A 17,569-nucleotide genomic window follows, 5' to 3' on the forward strand; every position below is an offset into this window, starting at 1 on the left:
TTAATTTGCATCTCCTTGATGACTAATGAGGTTGAACATTTCTTCATGTATCTGTTGGCCGCTCGTATGTCTTTTGAGAAGTGTCTGTTCATATCTTTTGCCCACTTTGTAATGGGGTTGTTTGTTTTTTCTTTTCAGCGTGTTTGAGTTCCTTGTAGATCCTTGATGTTAGGCCCTTGTCAGATATGGAGTTGGCAAATACTTTTTCCCAGTCTGTGGGCTGTCTCCCTGCTCTCTTGATGATTTCTTTGGCTTTGCAGAAGCTTGTCAGTTTGATGAGGTCCCACTTGTCTATCTTATCTCTTATGGCCTGTACATTTCGAGTTTTGCTCAGGAATTGGATGCCAGTTCCAACTTCCATAAGGGTGTGTCCTGCATTTTCTAAAGTTCTTATGGTTTGAGGTTTTACATTTAGGTCTCTGATTCATTTAGAGTTAATTTTTGTATTTGGGGATAGATAGGGGTCCTATTTGAATCTTCTGCATGTGGTCGGCTAGTTTTCCCAGCACCATTTACTAAATAGGTTCTCCTCTCCCCAATAGTGGGTGGTGGAGGCTTTGTCAAAGGTGAGTTGGTTGAGAAATTGAGGTTTTGTTTCCAGAATCTCTATCCTGTTCCATTGGTTGATAGCCTGTTCTTGTACCAATACCAGGCTGCTTTGATTATTGTAGCTTTATGGTAAAGTTTAAAGTCTAGTAGTGTGATACCTCCTGCTTTGTGTTTTTTGCTGAGGATTGTTCTGGCTATTCTTGGTCATTTGTATTTCCATATGAATTCCTATATTGTTTTTTCTAGCTCTGAGAAGAATGTTGCTGGTAATTTGATGGGTATTGCATTAAATCTGTAGATTGCCTTAGGTAAGATGGACATCTTCACAATGTCGATTCTTCCAATCCATAGCATGGGATATTTTTGCACTTGTTTGTGTCATCTTTGATTTCTTTGAGCAGTGTTTTGTAGTTTTCATTGTAAAGGTCTTTCACATCTCTAGTTAGGAAGATGGAAAGGCCTACTTCTAATTACTGCTTTGGCCTTCCTATTTTTGAGGCCTGACATACTCTTCAATTTGTTTGACAGCTTGAAAGATAGTTGGTAAGGGGCCAGGTGTGGTGGTGCACACCTCTAATCCTAGTACTTTGGGAGGTCAAGGCAGGAGAATCGCTTACAGGAGAATCACTTGCAGGAGAATTTCTTGTGTCTAGCAGGTAGAGACCAGCCTGGGCAGCACAGCAAGACCTCATTTCTACAAAAAGTATAAAAATGAGCCAGGCATGGTGGCATGCACCTGTAAGTCCCAGGAGGCTGAGGCATAAGTGTCACCTGAACCTAGGGGGTCTAGGCTGTGGTGAGCCGGAGTCGTGCCACTGCACTTCAGCCTGGGCAACAGGATGAGACCCAAATGCAAAAAGAAAAGAAAAAAAGGTAGTGTAAATGAGTTAGAGTGATAGAAGAAGAAAACCAAAACTCTCTAGGACAGGAACATAGGTTATGGAAAATTTAATACAAGGCTGTTTTTGAAATAAGGAGGGATGCTATTTTTATTTTTTACCTGGTTTTAACAGTTTTCTATGTTGAAAAGCGAACCCTATCTCTGGAATCCAGTGAATATGGGCCAAATATAAAATGTCAAGGGGCCATTGTTAATATTGGCCTGCTGTGCAAAACTTTTTGCCTAATCGAGGTCCATGTTGATCCATGTGAAAGCTACTCAGTGTCACAAGTGCTGCCTGTGGCAACCTGAGTTTTCTTCATTCCTAGGGGACATCATGATAGAAATATATTCCTTTCTTTCAAAGATAAAAGGCTCCAAACTTGAGCCAGAGTTTCCTAATGCAGTAGACGCCGTCTTATCTAGTCTAATGAGGACTAGTAGATGGTCTGTTAACTAACAAGACTAGTTAAAGCAGGAATTCATTCTTTATTTTTTTTTTAAGCAGGATTTATTGAGACGTTAGAAAAGCTCCCAGAGCAGAGGGGACCCGAGGGGGTTACCCAGGGATTCATTTTTTTAAAGATATATGTTTTTTTATTTGATTTGATGATATAAATGTGCACTCATTTGCCACTTTTTAAGTAGGGCCAATTCCTTTCCTCTCAGTTCAAATCCATTATTTAGAGTTTCATGTTGCCTTTCTTGCATAAACTGTACTCACATTTCATCAACCATAATTTCCAGTATTGGTTACACGTACTTGAAACTAGCACAAGAGCTTAAAAATGCTTGTTAAGCAATGAGTGCAGACGATTATGATTTTTATGGTTGTTTTGTAATAAGAGAAATTTTAACTTACCTTTATTGTCTTGCTCTCTTTTCATACTATATTTCATTAGTTTATGTCATATTTTATTAAATTGCACAATTACACTAACAAATACGATTAACAAAAGTAGTCTTGGAAAAAAAGTAATAACTTAATGAGTCCTGAATGTTCAGTGTGCTATGGGTGCCAGTCAGTGAGTTTTATAGGGGGAGTGGAGAGGGTCATTTAATCAGCTTCTCCTCTACATGTATATGTAGAATTAACATTTGATAACTCTCAGGAGTGTCTTAATTTTAGTGTGTTACTACCATAACCTTAAGCTGCAACTGGCTGATAAGTCAGTCTCTAATGTTTTTGCTTTTTTTAAAAAAGAAGAAACAGATAACTTTGGATACTGTGTTATGCAGTAATATTTTGTCTATTTCTAATACAGTGCTTAGAAGAGGGAATTGGGATAACTGTTTAAAAGTAGCATATTTTCTCATGTACGATATTGCACAACATGGGAAGACTGATGCTTTATTTTCACAGTGAAATCTTTCGGTGTTTTCCCCCATATTTCTAACTTCTGATTATAATATTTGCCCACATGGTTCTATCCCTGAAGATACTCTATGTATCTAAGCCCTATAAAACCCTATAAAGGCATTTCAAGAGTTCTTTTGAAGATGTCTTAAAATTAGTGACATAATTTCAAGTGACAGAGCCACCTATATCATATATATTTCTATAGCAACATCCTTTTTTCTACTTTTCCTTTTTATTTTTAAATAGTTTCATTTTTGTTGCAGTTATGTTATTTTAACTGATTTAATTGGAAGGAAAGAATTTAGTTCAAACTCATCAAACTGTGCCTCCAAGACTGAATTTCCTCCATTAACAAGTATTTAAGTAAAATATGAGGGAAGGATATCAAAAAGGCTAAATAATAAAAAGGGCTTTTTTATGCTGTTAAAAAAATAACAAAGCTGTCCCCGATTGCTTTAATCATATTGAAATTCCTCTTGACCAAATACCTTTAGTATTGTTTCACAAATTTATAATATAACTAGTAATTAGGCTTAGTTTTAGGCTTTGAGTGACAGAAAATCTAAAATAATAGTGGCTTATATAAATTAGAATTTTATTTCTCTTATGTATAAGTTCCAAAGATCTTATGATTGTTCCTTGGTCATAAGGATCCCTGTCTCCTTCTGTCTTGTTGCTTCATAATCCTCAACTTACAGCACCCATCTCATGGTCCAAAGATGGCTGCTCCAACTCTAGCAGTCAAAACTGCCTCTGGCTAGCAGGAAGGAGAAAAGGGAAAGAGGAGTGTGGCATTCCACCATCACCATCCTGAAGAAATATGTGTCACTTTTTGCAGCCCATTGACCAGAATATGCAGCCTCACTTGATTGCAAAGGAGGTTAGGGAGTATATAGTCTTTATTCTGGGTAGCTTTGTGCTCAACTAAATATCACATGTCCTGTTTCTATTCTAATATTATAAAAGAAGGAGAGCATATATTGGGGGAAATGGCTGTTTCTGTCACAATTCACATTATTTCCACAAGAATTAAAACTTGAATTTATATTTAAAAGAAAACATCCTCTGGGGGAACAGTGGATATATGACAGGGTACTGTGCTCAGTAAATGTTTTTTAATTAATGGGAAGAAGACAGTAAATAGTTATTGAGCAATTAACTAAACCTTTGTTTTTGAAAATATGACTAAGGATTAATGATCTCAAAAAGAGTAAGAAGAACACAGAAAAATATGATTCAAGATTCATTGTTAAGAGGTTCAAGAAACATTTATTTTGAGGAACTGAAGGTAAACATTACATGAAATATATACTATGCCAGCTATGTATGTGTGTATATGTATGTGTATGCATATGTATATGTGTGTATATGTGTGTATGTATGTGTATGTATGTATATATATATATGACACATATAGTTACATATTTACATATATAATTTCCTTAAAACATAAGATAAGCACTGTTAGAGTTTGTAGTATACCAGCTTTGGTTCCCTGCAGTCTGATCTTTGGGCCTCTTGGTAAATAAGCACTTGAAGTTGTAGGCAGTCCCCCCCACCCCCTTGCAAACCTTTAATAATAAGAGATAGGTCATTGCCTTGCTAGACTCTAGTGTAGCCATGTGCTCTTTGAGTCATGGCTGTTGCCATGCTTCCTGGCTTTGGCCCCCTCCTCCACCTTGGGGAGGGGAATCTTCTCTCTCCCTTCTCTTCCTCTCTCTAATTTACTTTTAAATAAACTTTTCTTTCTCTATCTCAAAAAAAAATAATAATAATAGACAAGGCAGGTTACCTGGGTTAACTGTAACAAATTGTATGCATGCAAGATGTGATTCTTCTTTTTCATAAATACTAACATAGCTTTTGGCTTTTTGCTGCAAAAGTAACCGCTTTGTTTGAAATTTAATGAAGAGAGAAAATAGGAGACATTATGTTTAGGATACCATGTTTGAAAACAATGAGTATGGCATCTAGATCTTAGCAGGAAACTCAGAATTAAGTCTGAACCTGACCTTAACCCATGACCAATGGAATCTAAGTGTGTTTATTTTTACAGTAGCCTAATTTGGGACTTGCAAGTTTCTTGGATTTGTTTTCACATTCAATTTAGCAACCCTGAATCCATATTTTAATTATAGGAATTAAGCTATTTATAATTTTCATGGCATGAACATCAGCAAATTGTGTTTTTGCTTCATTGTGTTATCTTGCTTTCAGAAATGTGTGATCTTTGTGTCTAACAATGCATTTAAAAACAAAACAAAGCAAAACAAAAAAGCCTCCTATGCTACAGTACAGGAATTCTAGCAGAACTTTACTCATCTTCTCTCCGACTTTTGAAAACATATTCTTGTGGAAATGTTGCCTTGAATTACACAAAGCACAAGTAGTTACTGGGAATGTTTTCTGCACATTTCTGTTCATGTATATCAATTTTAATTTATTTTTCACATTTTAGATTTTTTCCTAGCTTCATTGATAATTGCATTTCATAATCACATTGGCTTTGAGCTAGGTTGTGTTGAAATCAAATCCTACTTTCTGAAGAGTTCTTTCATACAGTAAGTTTGTTGAATGAATGACAAAACAATGAATATAGGAACAAAAAAGAAAGCAAATGGATTAAACTTAGGTTCAGTTTTCTTTCCAGTTTAACAATACACCCCCTTAGATAGAAATGCTACTATACCTTGTTTTTTTTCTTTTTTTGTTACAATTCTTATGTTTTTACGAGGAAGAAGAGGAGTTATTAAAAATAGTAGTTAATATCAAAGTCATAAGTCATTTATAATCAGCTTTAGGATGCTTACAGATGTACATACATTTTTCTTTTTTTTAGCATATTTTTTATTTTAGTATTGTGGGGTACAGTTAAGGGTTAAGTATACAAATATGCATGGTTCAGGCACCCTTGTTGATAAGGGGTGTCCCCCCCTCTCCAGACAGATATTGACTACCGTTGGTCCCACCTCCCTTAGTTTCCCACCACTGTCAGTCCTTTTCTTATAGTATTATGGTAGATATTCAAGGTCCACTATATGAGTGAGAACATGTGATACTCAGATCTTTGTTTCTGTGAGAGGTCACTCAGTATTATAGACTCTAGTTCCATCCAGGTTGCTGCAAAATTCATGATTTTGTTCTTTTTTATGGCTGTGTAGTAGTCCATCGTGTATATGTACCACATTTTTTAATCCAGTCCTCTTTTGATGGGCAGCATGGTTGGTTCCAGGTTCTTGCTATTGTGAACAATGCTGCGATAAACATACGTGTGCAGGTATCTTTCTTATAGAGTGATTTGAGCTCTTCAGGTTATATTCCCAGTAGGGGGATTGCAGGGTCATATGGGAGGTCGATTTTTAGAGCTTTTAGGAATCACCACACTGCTTTCCACAGAGGTTGCACTAGTTTACACTCCCACCAACAGTGTAGAAGTGTTCCCTTTTCACCATATCCTCTCCAGCATCTGTTATTTTTTGAGTTATTGACAATGGCCGTTCTGACTGGAGTTAGGTAGTATCTCAGTGTAGTTTTAATTTGCATCTCCTTGATGATTAGTGAGGCTGATCATTTCTTCATGTGTCTGTTGGCTGCTCGTATATCTTCTTTTGAGAAGTGTCTGTTCATATCTTTTGACATTTTTCAAAATATTTATGCTCTTCCTTTTCTGAAACCAGACTCCTCTTGGCTCACTCTTTTAGTCATTGTGTGGCTGGAAACCAGGAACCTCAGATGCCTTGAGCCACTTATATATATCAAAAGTTGGCTATATTATATTTAGGGCTATAAAGTTGTGCTGAAAACACATGTATAATTTTTTTAGAAAGTAAATATCTAATGCTGTGGTCACTTCAGAGGGAGAAGAGGAGGCTAGGCCTGGCTTCAATGAGAATCTCTCTTTTAAGTACTGATAGTCTGGGATAAGAATCTTATTGGGGAAAAAAAGTTCCTCTTCTTAAAAACAAAGTTTGAAAATGACTGTTTAGTGATAGATAACTCTAGTTATCTAACCTAGCCTCTGTCATGTTACAGAACTGGAGACTAAGACACAGAAAGAATATGAAACCTTATCCAGATCATACAGCTAGTTAGTTGTAGAACTAGAATGAAAACTCCTTGTCCTGACTGCTTGACCAAAACTTTTTTTTTTTTTTTTTGAGTTGGAGTCTCACTCAGTCACCCAGACTGGAGTGCAGAGGCCGCTCCCGGCCACCACAGCCTCGACCTGCTGGGCTCTGGTGATCCTTCCGCCTCAGCCTCCCAAGTAGCTGGAACTACAGGCACACCCTACCATGCCCAGCTAGTTTCTTTTTTTATTTATTTGTTGTAGAAATGAAGTCTCACCAAGTTGCCCAGGTGGGTCTCGAACACGCGGGCTCAGGCAATCCCAAACCTCGGGATTACAGGCTGAGCCACTGAGCCCGGCCGACTAAAACTTTTTTATAGTATACTCAGCATATATGTTATTAGAACCTAGGAGTTTCCAAGATTACTGCATAGTGTCTGTCAGTGATAGACATTCAGTATATGTGTTACATGAATTAAATGATGATTCTGAGATACTTTGTAGTTAATTATCTCTAAGCCAAGTTCAAACAAAAGCTGTCATTTTTCATGATCCCAATGAAATGTTCTCTTAGAAACCCTGAATTTGGCCTGTTCTAAGACTAATCCAGTTGATATATATATAACACGTTGTTCTTTTTTTAATTTTAGGATCACCTGCTGTTACCAGCTACTACCCATAACAAGACCACCAGACCAAAAATGTCAATTGTATTGCCAGCAATAAACATAAATGGTAAGTTGAACTTTTGGTTTATGAATGACATGAGATTTCTGTGTTTAACCCAGATTCTTTGGATTACTTAAGACATTTAAAATGTTTGGTTAAGCAAGTATATACTCATGTATTATTTCTGACTTTTCCACTTTATTTGAAAAAATATTATTTTTAAATTCCATTGTTCTTTTCAAAAATTAATTTTCAAAAAGTAGTTTTCTTTTATTTACTAAATTGGAAAAGCTAGCATCTTGACTGCTCTGCAGACTTGCTGAAGGGAGCCTTTCTAGTCATACATGTAGTATAAGAAGTCCCTGCTCTGTTCTGACAGTGAATTTGTAAACTAGGTTTCTGGAACTTAAAGTAGTTTCCTTTGTTACCTAAATGTTGATGTGATCCTAGACCAAGCCACAAAAACCTATTTATGTCTAATCTATAACACTGATGATTTTGATATTGATAGTATCATTATTGCATTTTTGTTCTACTAGTAGTACTGGCCATTAAACAAGATTCAAATAATATTACATTCCAAAGATGTTAAGGCATACCTGCTTATTGTCTACAAGAGGGGAAAAAAAAAGACAAGCACAGGAATCACTGTACTCTAAAGAGAGAATCCCATAAGTAATACACAAAGTACTAAAGACATTTAGTGAAGGAGAGATTACTTCCAGCTGAGTTCTTTTTAGATTAAAGAATAACTCCCAATACCAGCTGTGTATTATAAATGAGCACTGTGTATATTATTGACTAATTGCTTTCTCTGACACATCTTATTCGGTTTATTGAAAATAGGAGAGTTGACCATCTTTTTCAAGTTCATTTATCTGGCATCTGGAACTGCTAATCAATTTTCTGCCTAGTGGTAAAAACTTCATAGTATATGAGAAAGATGAAAATGAAAATCCCTTTGACTATCCCGCAGTTGAACCAGTAGACATTCTGATTATCATGACTAAACTTTCAAATACAATTATGAAATAAAACACTGAATTTGGGTGGGGGTTCTGGATAAATTTCAATAAAATTTAGTCTTTAGGGAATAAGTACTATTCATCGTACGTTATAAGACCATAGAGGACTATAGAATTTCATGATCTGTATACAGACAGCTTATGAGAATGCCTAAGAAGCAACTTTATAGACATAAAAATAGAGGTTTTTTTGTTAAAGCATAAAGAAATTATATTATTTACTTAGTCTGACAAAGATAGTCAACAATTTTACGAAAAGGAATAATAACATTGAGAAGAATCTCTCTTCAGTAAAGGCATGCTTCTGAAGTTATTCTTGGAATAATCATACTACTAGCTGAAGAAGGAGAAATATATTTCAAAGTGTATTTTATTATACTGCAAAACCCATATTCAAATAACCTCATTTATTCTCATTTTATTTGTACTATACTAGATTTAACGTTGGTCAGTTTATGCTCAGAAAGGCTATTTTCTAAGCTTCTTCATGGCAAAATTCACTTAATTTTGTTGTTCTGATATTGGGTTCTTATGCAAAAGAATGCCTGGTTTTATTTTATAACTGTGAGCTGTTCATTTATATTAAGCCAAAAACAACAAGATGCTATTGAACTATGTTTATCTTGGCCAGATGACTGATTTTTGAAGAGAAGCCTTTCATAGATTTAGAAAATATAGTCATTAGAGGATCATTGTCTTTTTAATCTGTTTAAGATTCTTTGTAAATAGTCTGTTCTTAAATTGTTTCCTATTTATCCTTTGTAGGATATAATAAACTATTAGAAAAATTAAGATTCAAATTCAGGAAATATTGATCGATTGAGTACCATGCTGTATCACCAGCCTCTTCTCTGAACAATTCTTTTACTTTCTTGTTCTAACTGAAGATTCTTCTCAAATTAGAGCCTGATTCCCCCCACCCCCACCTCCTGTGTCTCAAAGCCTGCAGGAAGTGGGTGGTAACCTTGCCCCCCACTACAACTTCCAAATGATCTCTCCTCTCTTTCCGTTCCCCTAACATCTTCCTAGATTATCACATCAGACTTGGTTCCCCTTATCCTTTTTTGTTGCTGTCATCTCCCCAACTTTCACCTCTGACTCTCCACCACTGTTTATATCATCTGCATAGCTTCAACATCCACACAGAGGATTTATCCAGCACTCTGACCTTTTTTTGAGATCTAGTCGTCCTTTATTCTGCACCACCTCAGACTTCCATCTATATGGTGATAATTGAGACTTTGTCATCCTCCTGTTCAAACATCCCACTCTCTGACTCTTACTTACTCACTTACTTTAATATTCACACTCCAACTACTCCCCAGTTCTTTGACCCTACCCCTTTTTATTATATTTATTACGTGTCCTTAATGACCACACAGTCCTCCTTTCCGTGGTCCCCTACTGTCATCACCCTATTATGGATACCCCTTACCCCTGGCTCCTTTCTTCCTAGCTCCCACTTGCCTGGAAAAATCCACCCTAGTTAAACCCAACTCTCCTCTTTATGCCTGCTCTCAAGCAGCTGATAACTGCTAGGAAGTATTATCCAGGACAAGTAGATCCACTTCAAATTTATGACCATTGATTTCAAAGGGGTATTCAGTACTGCCAGTCATTGCTTTAAATTCACCTTCTCTCTCTGAAACAAGAATTTCTCACCTTCTCTTCTCAAAACTCCAACATCCTCTCTCCCCAGCCCCTCAGCTGATGAACTCACCAAATGCTACTTGAGAAAATAGATGTAATCATACAAGAGCTACGTCATGTTTCCACTACCACCAGCCCAGCTGCATCTACACCCACACACTATGCCTTCCCTCTTGTTGCACTGAAAGAAAAATCTCTTCTATTGGCTTCTAACTCCTAGCTTTGCTAGGATAAAGATATGTGTCGCTGAGCAAGTTATTCAACTTTGCTGTACCTCAATTTCCTCACCTATCAAAGTAGATATTAGTAATACTTTCTTCTTAGAGCTGGTGTGAAAATTAAATGAGTAAAAACACTTTAAACAGTGCTTTAAATATTTTCAATGTAGCTGCTGTTACCACAGTTGTCATCATTGTCATTGTCTTTATTGTCATCACCCTCTTCTAAGGTGATTCCTTCCTTTTGGTCCCTAAATCCTAGCACCTCCCACAGTGCCCAAAGACCTCACTCCTGCATTTATACTGTTTGTTTTTTATACGTCAGTTTTTTCTTCTCTATTGTATCATTCTCATCAGCATATAAAATGCTTAATATTACCGGTGGCATATGGAGACGCCTTTGATGTCACATTTTATCTCTCTGCTACCTTTTATAGTAAAACTCTTGAAAGAGTCACTTGTACTCCACTACCTCCATTTCTTTATCTCTCATTCTCTCCTCTGTTCACCTTTACCAAGGTTTTGCCCTTCCACTCCACGGACATGCTCTTGTAGAAGGGTAATCAATGGCCAAGTCAAAGTCAAAGGTTATGTCTCCATTCTCATCTTAGCTGTCCTCTCAACAATATTTGACACAGATAACTACTTCCTTTTCTTTTGTCCCCCAATTCTTACTTTTAAACATTTCAAATATATAGAAAAGTTGAAAGATAAGTTCAGTGACTATCTGGAGATGCTTTACCTAGATTTCACCAATTGTTAACATTTTTCTACATTTGTTTTATCTATACTCATGTGTTTTTTTTAAACCATTTGAAATTAAGTTGCAGACATCCTGATACTTTACCCCTAAATATTTGAAAATGTATCTCCTATGAAAAGGACATTCTCTTACATGACCACAATTAAATGACTATACTAAAAAAAAATTTTTTTAAAGTTTAACATTGATACAATACAGGTTTTCAATATGTAGTCCATATTTTAAATTTCATTTGCCTCCAAAATGTCCTTTATAGTTTTGGTTTTTTGTTTTCAAATTCAGGGTCCAAAGATCATATATTCCATCTACTTGTCATTGCTTTTTAGTTTCCTTGTATCTAGAAAAGTTCCCTTACCCTTTTTATTATATTTCATAATATTTACATTTTTAAAAATTAGAGTTACTGAGGTATAAGTATTCATACAATAAAATTCACCAATTTATGTGTACAACTTAATGAGTTTTGACAAGTGTTGTGAAGCTACCATTTCAATCATGATATAAATGTTTTCATTATGTAAAAATTCCCTCATGCCTCTTTCCGCTTGATCCCCTCCTGCACATTTTTTATATTCCCCCTTTCTTGAAATACCTTATTTTCTATGCTTCTGTGATATCCTGACTAGTCTAGTTTTCCTTCTGTGTCTACTCAAGTCAGCTTACCAGCTTTTCCTCTTCTGTGAGGTCAGGAATCGTTTGTTATGTTCGCCACTTACCACCATATCCCCCGTGCCTAAAGCACCACCTGGCGTAGAAAACACCGCACGATGAGACACTTTCATTTATGTTGACTCGTGTAATGCTCAGCTGCCAGCTACATACAGGTTGACTATTCCTTATCCAAAGTGCTTGGGACTAGAACTATTTTGGATTTCAGATTGTTTCACTTTGTGGAATATTTGCATATACATAAAAGGAGATAGCCTAGGAATGGGACCCATGTCTAATCATGAAATTTATCATTTTTGTTTCACATATACCTTATACATAGGCTGAAGGTAATTTTATACACAATTTTTAAATAATTGTGTGCTCGAAACAAGATTTGTGTACATAGAACCATTTGAAAGCAAAAGTATCAGGTGTGGAATTTTCTACTTGTGGCATCTTAGCAGTGCTCAAAAAGTTTTGGAATTTTGGAGCATTTTGAATTTCAAACTTTGGTATTAGGAATGTACCACCTGCATTCCTTTTGTTTTATTGATGAGGACATTAAGACTCAAGAAAGTAATTTGTACCATTTACACAATCACTATATTGACAGAGCCAGGATTTAAATACATTGTATAAAATATCTTCTGATTAATTATTACATTGATTTTTTTCTTCATCACTTTGGTAGATCCTTATATATTGTCAGTATTAAAGACAGATGTGCAAGGGGTGAGAATATTTGGTACTCCAAAATTTAAGATAGATTTTTATACCACTTTACCCCAATAGTATAGTTACATACATTCATTGAGAACAGTATGACATGATGTAATACAGTTTTTTGAATTTGATAGGCACATGTTTATTGAATGAAAGAATAAGTAAGGTAAATGTTAATTGGTCATTACTTTGTGGCCACTTGAAAAGACTTCACTATTTTAATTCTTTATGTGACTAGTAGTAGTTGTCAGGCACAATTTAGTCTCTCTTTTCAAATGTAAAATAAATAAATGTATGCTAGGTTACCTTTCTGCCATACTGAGATTTTAGAGTTCACAGGGAAGAGTGAATTGAAATTATTAACCTCTTTTCCAACAATTATTCTGTAAATGGAAATAAGTAACACATTGACCTGTAGGACTCTTCAAGATCCAGACTTCAGAAGTTATGTAGGCACAAGAAGTTTGAGTATCTATTTATTGAAAGAACAGAGACACTGTGAGGCTATCACTAATATCAGAGCTTTTAATCCTGAGCTACATAAGGGTTTGAGAAAGTGGAATAAAATATGTGTTCTGTCATTTTGAGTTTAAAAGGTGAAAAACGAGTTGTGGGTTATCCTTCTCTCTGACTTATGTGAAGCCTATAGAATTTTGGAAGGTTGATAAAGGTTGGAAAATAGAGTCAGAAATTCAGATTTTATTGAGCAACTGGCTTATGTAATACATCAGATGGGGATATTTGGGAAGAGGAATTTGATTTTCCATTTTGTGCAAAGTAAATTACATTTCCAGGTCAATGTCTGGTCTTAAACTATGATGTATTATGATTACACTTTGTGGTTTTGAGCTGTGGAAAAAAGTTTAAATAAAAAAGTTAAAAAGAGTAGAATATGGGCATGAAATTAATGCAATTTAGAAATTACCAGTGATATGATCTGTGTTCTTCATGCCAATTTTGTTTTTGTAATGTATTGTTTTTTATTTGCATTCTCTTTATATTTAAGTTTTTTTGTCTTGAAGAGTGTTGAAAACAGATTAGTGAAGCTGTAAGAGAGAAAGTCTTTCTTTGAGGAAGTCTTCACACAGAAGAGACTGAAGTAAAATAAAATGCTAGGTATGCTTTAAAAAGACTTCTTAAAAATGATTGCATGGTTGGCAGGGTATGGATGATAAATAAAAGGCTATTGCTATTTTTAAAAACAGGGATTTTGGAAGTTCTACTAGTAGTTACTGTAAGTCAACATTTCCTGCTTTTAAATTATTTCCACTTATGTTGTGGTAAAACTACTCATTTCCTTTCTTTCACTCTTGATAAATAATTCAACAAGATAGAACATAAAAGAGACTTTTTTTGGTTTGTTTTTTTTTAATGGTAACTACTTTGTAGATGTTTCATAATGTGGCCAACACTTTAATTGGTTTGTTTTTGCTGTTTTCCTTCCCCCTCAGTATGCCTGTGTACCTGTTAGTGTGGTACATGAGTAATAAAAATAAACACTGTTACTCTAATTCTACTATATCATTATTAAGGGCCCAAGTGGATGAACAAATGTCTACCAGGCTACACTGTAATTATATTTAATCACAAAGTAATTTCCATGTAAAGAAAATCTAGAAAAACTTAATAGCAATGGTTGCAAATGTCAGTGCAAGCACATGAACACATTTTTTAGTTTGAGAGGGCATAACAGAAGGGCAGGAAACAAACCAACCAAATAAATGTGCTGGTTTTAATAAAAAAGAATGTGATATAACTGCTTTTGATTATCACAGTTTTTTTGGACGTGGCTATCCCAAAGCAAATATATTTGGAAACTGTCCTATTTGTTCTGCCGGTTGCCTAAGCAGTTGGAGAATTGTGCCTTTTGCTGTTATAAATTCATTTCTGCTTAGAGGCCTGCAGAGTGTCTATTTAAAAACAAACCAAAAAAAGTATTAACAACCTTGCATTGTCATTCCAATTCATTCAAACATTTCAGTTTTATATAATTGTATCCAGACAGCTGAGTGAATAGAATCTTCTAAAACTATGTTTTAATTTTTTAAAAATAGATAATTATAGTTCTCTGACTTTTTTTTTTCTTTTTTTTTTAGGAGATGGGGTCTTGCTATGTTGCCCAGGCTGGACTCAAACTCCTGGGCTCAGGCAGTCCTCCCACCTCAGCCTCCCAAGGTAGGACTACAGTCATGTGCCACTGTACCCAGATTTGGTTCTTCGACTTCTGACTCATTACTAAAATCAGTAGTAAAATTCTCATACTGGGAATTTCTAGTGAGGAAAGGAGAAAAATTACACTGTTCACCTGAAAAACTCTTTTTCCCTAATATGTGTATATAGACCCACTAATTATGCATAAATGGCAAGTAAAAGATGAGGATTAGCACTTACAATACTAACCTCAATAGGCAATATCTTTGTAATGACCTAAGGTTATGTATATATATATGTGTGTTATATTTTCCCTAAGTTTATATTTTGGACTAATTTGGCAGTTTTCTACCGAGATGACAATCACCTAAGGGAGGCAGCATGTGACTCAAATTATCTTTAGAGTTTGGGTGAAATTAGGCTCAATTTCTCAGATTCCTTTTTAGCTCATTGCCCCACATTGATGCTAAGATAACAGCTAGGCCTAGACCAACAGTGATGATTTAGATCAGTTCTAAACCAGAAACAGTATGCCGATTAATTTTTTTAAAGCGAGTTTAGTTAAATTCCCAAAGCCTATGGTATAGAATCAAAAATTAGAAGAACATGGTAGATGTTCTTGATGACTAGCATCAGTTGGTACCTTGAGAAATAAAATCTGAACTGTTCTGTCAAGGAAATTTAGAATATAAGAATAAGAAGAGTGCTTACTTATGCAAGGCTTGCATCTAGCTACAAGTGACAAAAACCTAAGGTTTGGCTTAAATAGATTGGATTTTTTGTGTTTTAGTATAGTAAGAATCCACAGAAAAGAATTACGATGAATGAGTTCAGTTATTGGTATGGATTCAACTTAAGGGTGCTTGGGCCCAGACTGCCAAATTTTTTTGGCCTTTCCCAGATTATCACAAAGTGACTGCTGCAGCTCAAGCCATCTTATCTGTATTCCAGACAAGAAAAAAGAAGATACAGTGTCTATCAGGAAAGCAAACATTTTTCAGAAATTTCTAGCAGACTTTTGATTATGTCTCATTGAACATAAACTGTTTCAAATGTTTAGGGCTAACTTCAAGGGAGGCTCGTAAGTATAATATTTTAACTATGCATACTGTGATTTTTGTTTTTAAATTGGAGTTCTTTTAGTAAGAAAACAGTGGATTTTGAGAAGACACATTAGCAGCAGCAGCTTGCTGCAGCTCTCCTTCATGTGCTGAGTTGTGATTGAGCAAGGTGTCTGGGAAGAGATGGCAAGAGAGGATTCATGTTGAAAAGAAAAGAGAAGTAAATGTTTAATGCATGGGATGCAGCCAAATGATTTAGGTCATTAATGAGTTAGGGAAGTCACTTTAAACTATCAAACAAAAATAACACAATGAAGACTCTGTTAAGAGACCGTTAATCTGGCTAAGAACTGTAAATAGAAAAGTGAGGAGAGAAGATGAGCTGGGAGACTTTGCAACAATTGAGATGAGGTGATTAAGGGCCTGAAATGGGAAGAAAGGAAAAATTTCCAAAGAAATTTCAAAGGAAAAATCTATAGCACTTGGCAATTGATGGTTTATAATGGAGAGAGAAGGAAAAGCTGATTCTGTGATTTTGAGACCTGAACACTGAGCAACTAGTACTATTGCAAAAAAAAAAAAGATAAAATGGGGTGGGCAGTGTTAGATTTAGGCATCTTGACTTAAGATGGCATTGGTGGGCATTTCTGTGTGACTCTTGTAACAGAATACAACCAACCAATTAATTCTTGACTGATAAATATCACTTTTTTTATCCTTTCTGTTAGATATCATCAGCCCCCTCATAAGTTTGTGTTCCTTCCTCTCTCTTGTATTGTCTTCATTTCCTTCTCATTCACCAACTTGATGCTTTTCTTTTCTTTTCTTTTCTTTTTTTTTGAGTTGGAGTCTCACTCTGTCGCCCAGACTGGAGTGCAGTGGCCGCTCCCGGCCACCGCAGCCTCGCCTGCTGGGCTCCGGCGATCCTTCCGCCTCAGCCTTCCGAGTAGCAGGAATTACAGGCATGCGCTACCACGCCCAGCTGATTTTTCGATTTATTGTAGAGATGAGGTCTTGCTGCCCTGGCGGGTCTCGAACCCACAGGCTCAGGCAATCCACTCCCCTCAGCCTCCCAAAGGCGTGGGATTACAGGCTGAGCCACCAAACCCAGCTCACCTTGATGCTTTTACAAGATACAACGCTTGTAGAGGTAGGTGTGGGGTGGCAAGAAATATAGAGCGGGGATCTGAAGAGAAAAGGAAGAAAATCACACGCCCTCTCTTTGCTTGTTTTCCTTGTTTGTTTGGTTTTTTTCCTTTGTTTTGCCTTGGGCATGATTGGGGTTACTGAGATTAACCTTATATTGTTGAAGTTGTACCTGAACTGGACTCCGTAATTTATTATTTTTTCATCTTAATCCCTGCAATTCACCCTGCATACTGTTTCTGGGATGATTCATCCTTACACACTGCTTTCTTTATGTTGCTGTCCTTCTCAAGAACCAGCAGTGGATTTTCAGTGACTGTGGGCCGAAATCCAAATGCCTTAGCCTGGCATTAACAGCCCAGGACAGGCTATCGCCAAACTCCCTTCACAACTCAGTTCTAACCAGACCGCTCTACTCAGGGTTCCTTGAATCTATATTCATTAGTTCATCTCAAAATACTTATTTGCTTTATGTCAAACCCAGGGGATGTCAACAATGGATAAGTATCCATAGTTGACACTTTATTGGGGCTCTTAAGCGGAAGAGACAGAAGAAAACAAACAAACATATATTAACAACCCAAATAAAATGGTTGCAGCTTGTGATAATTTGGGAGAAAGAAATAAACACAGTGCCTTGATAAAATATAATGGCGG

At 36.0% G+C, this 17,569-nt stretch overlaps 1 protein-coding gene across 1 annotated transcript in view; it reads left to right on the plus strand.

Moving 5' to 3' along the window:
• Window positions 1-17,569, plus strand: part of ATF6 (activating transcription factor 6) — a 174,127-nt gene that overhangs the window by 116,084 nt on the left and 40,474 nt on the right. Inside the window, exon 9 of the mRNA XM_008061385.1 lies at window positions 7,506-7,590. Coding sequence (XP_008059576.1) covers window positions 7,506-7,590 — 85 coding nt within the window. The remainder of the gene's footprint in view (window positions 1-7,505; window positions 7,591-17,569) is intronic.

The sequence above is a fragment of the Carlito syrichta genome, unplaced genomic scaffold (assembly GCF_000164805.1).
Source record: "Carlito syrichta isolate Samal-C Ts95f unplaced genomic scaffold, Tarsius_syrichta-2.0.1 Scaffold94729, whole genome shotgun sequence".
Taxonomy (NCBI): domain Eukaryota; kingdom Metazoa; phylum Chordata; class Mammalia; order Primates; family Tarsiidae; genus Carlito; species Carlito syrichta.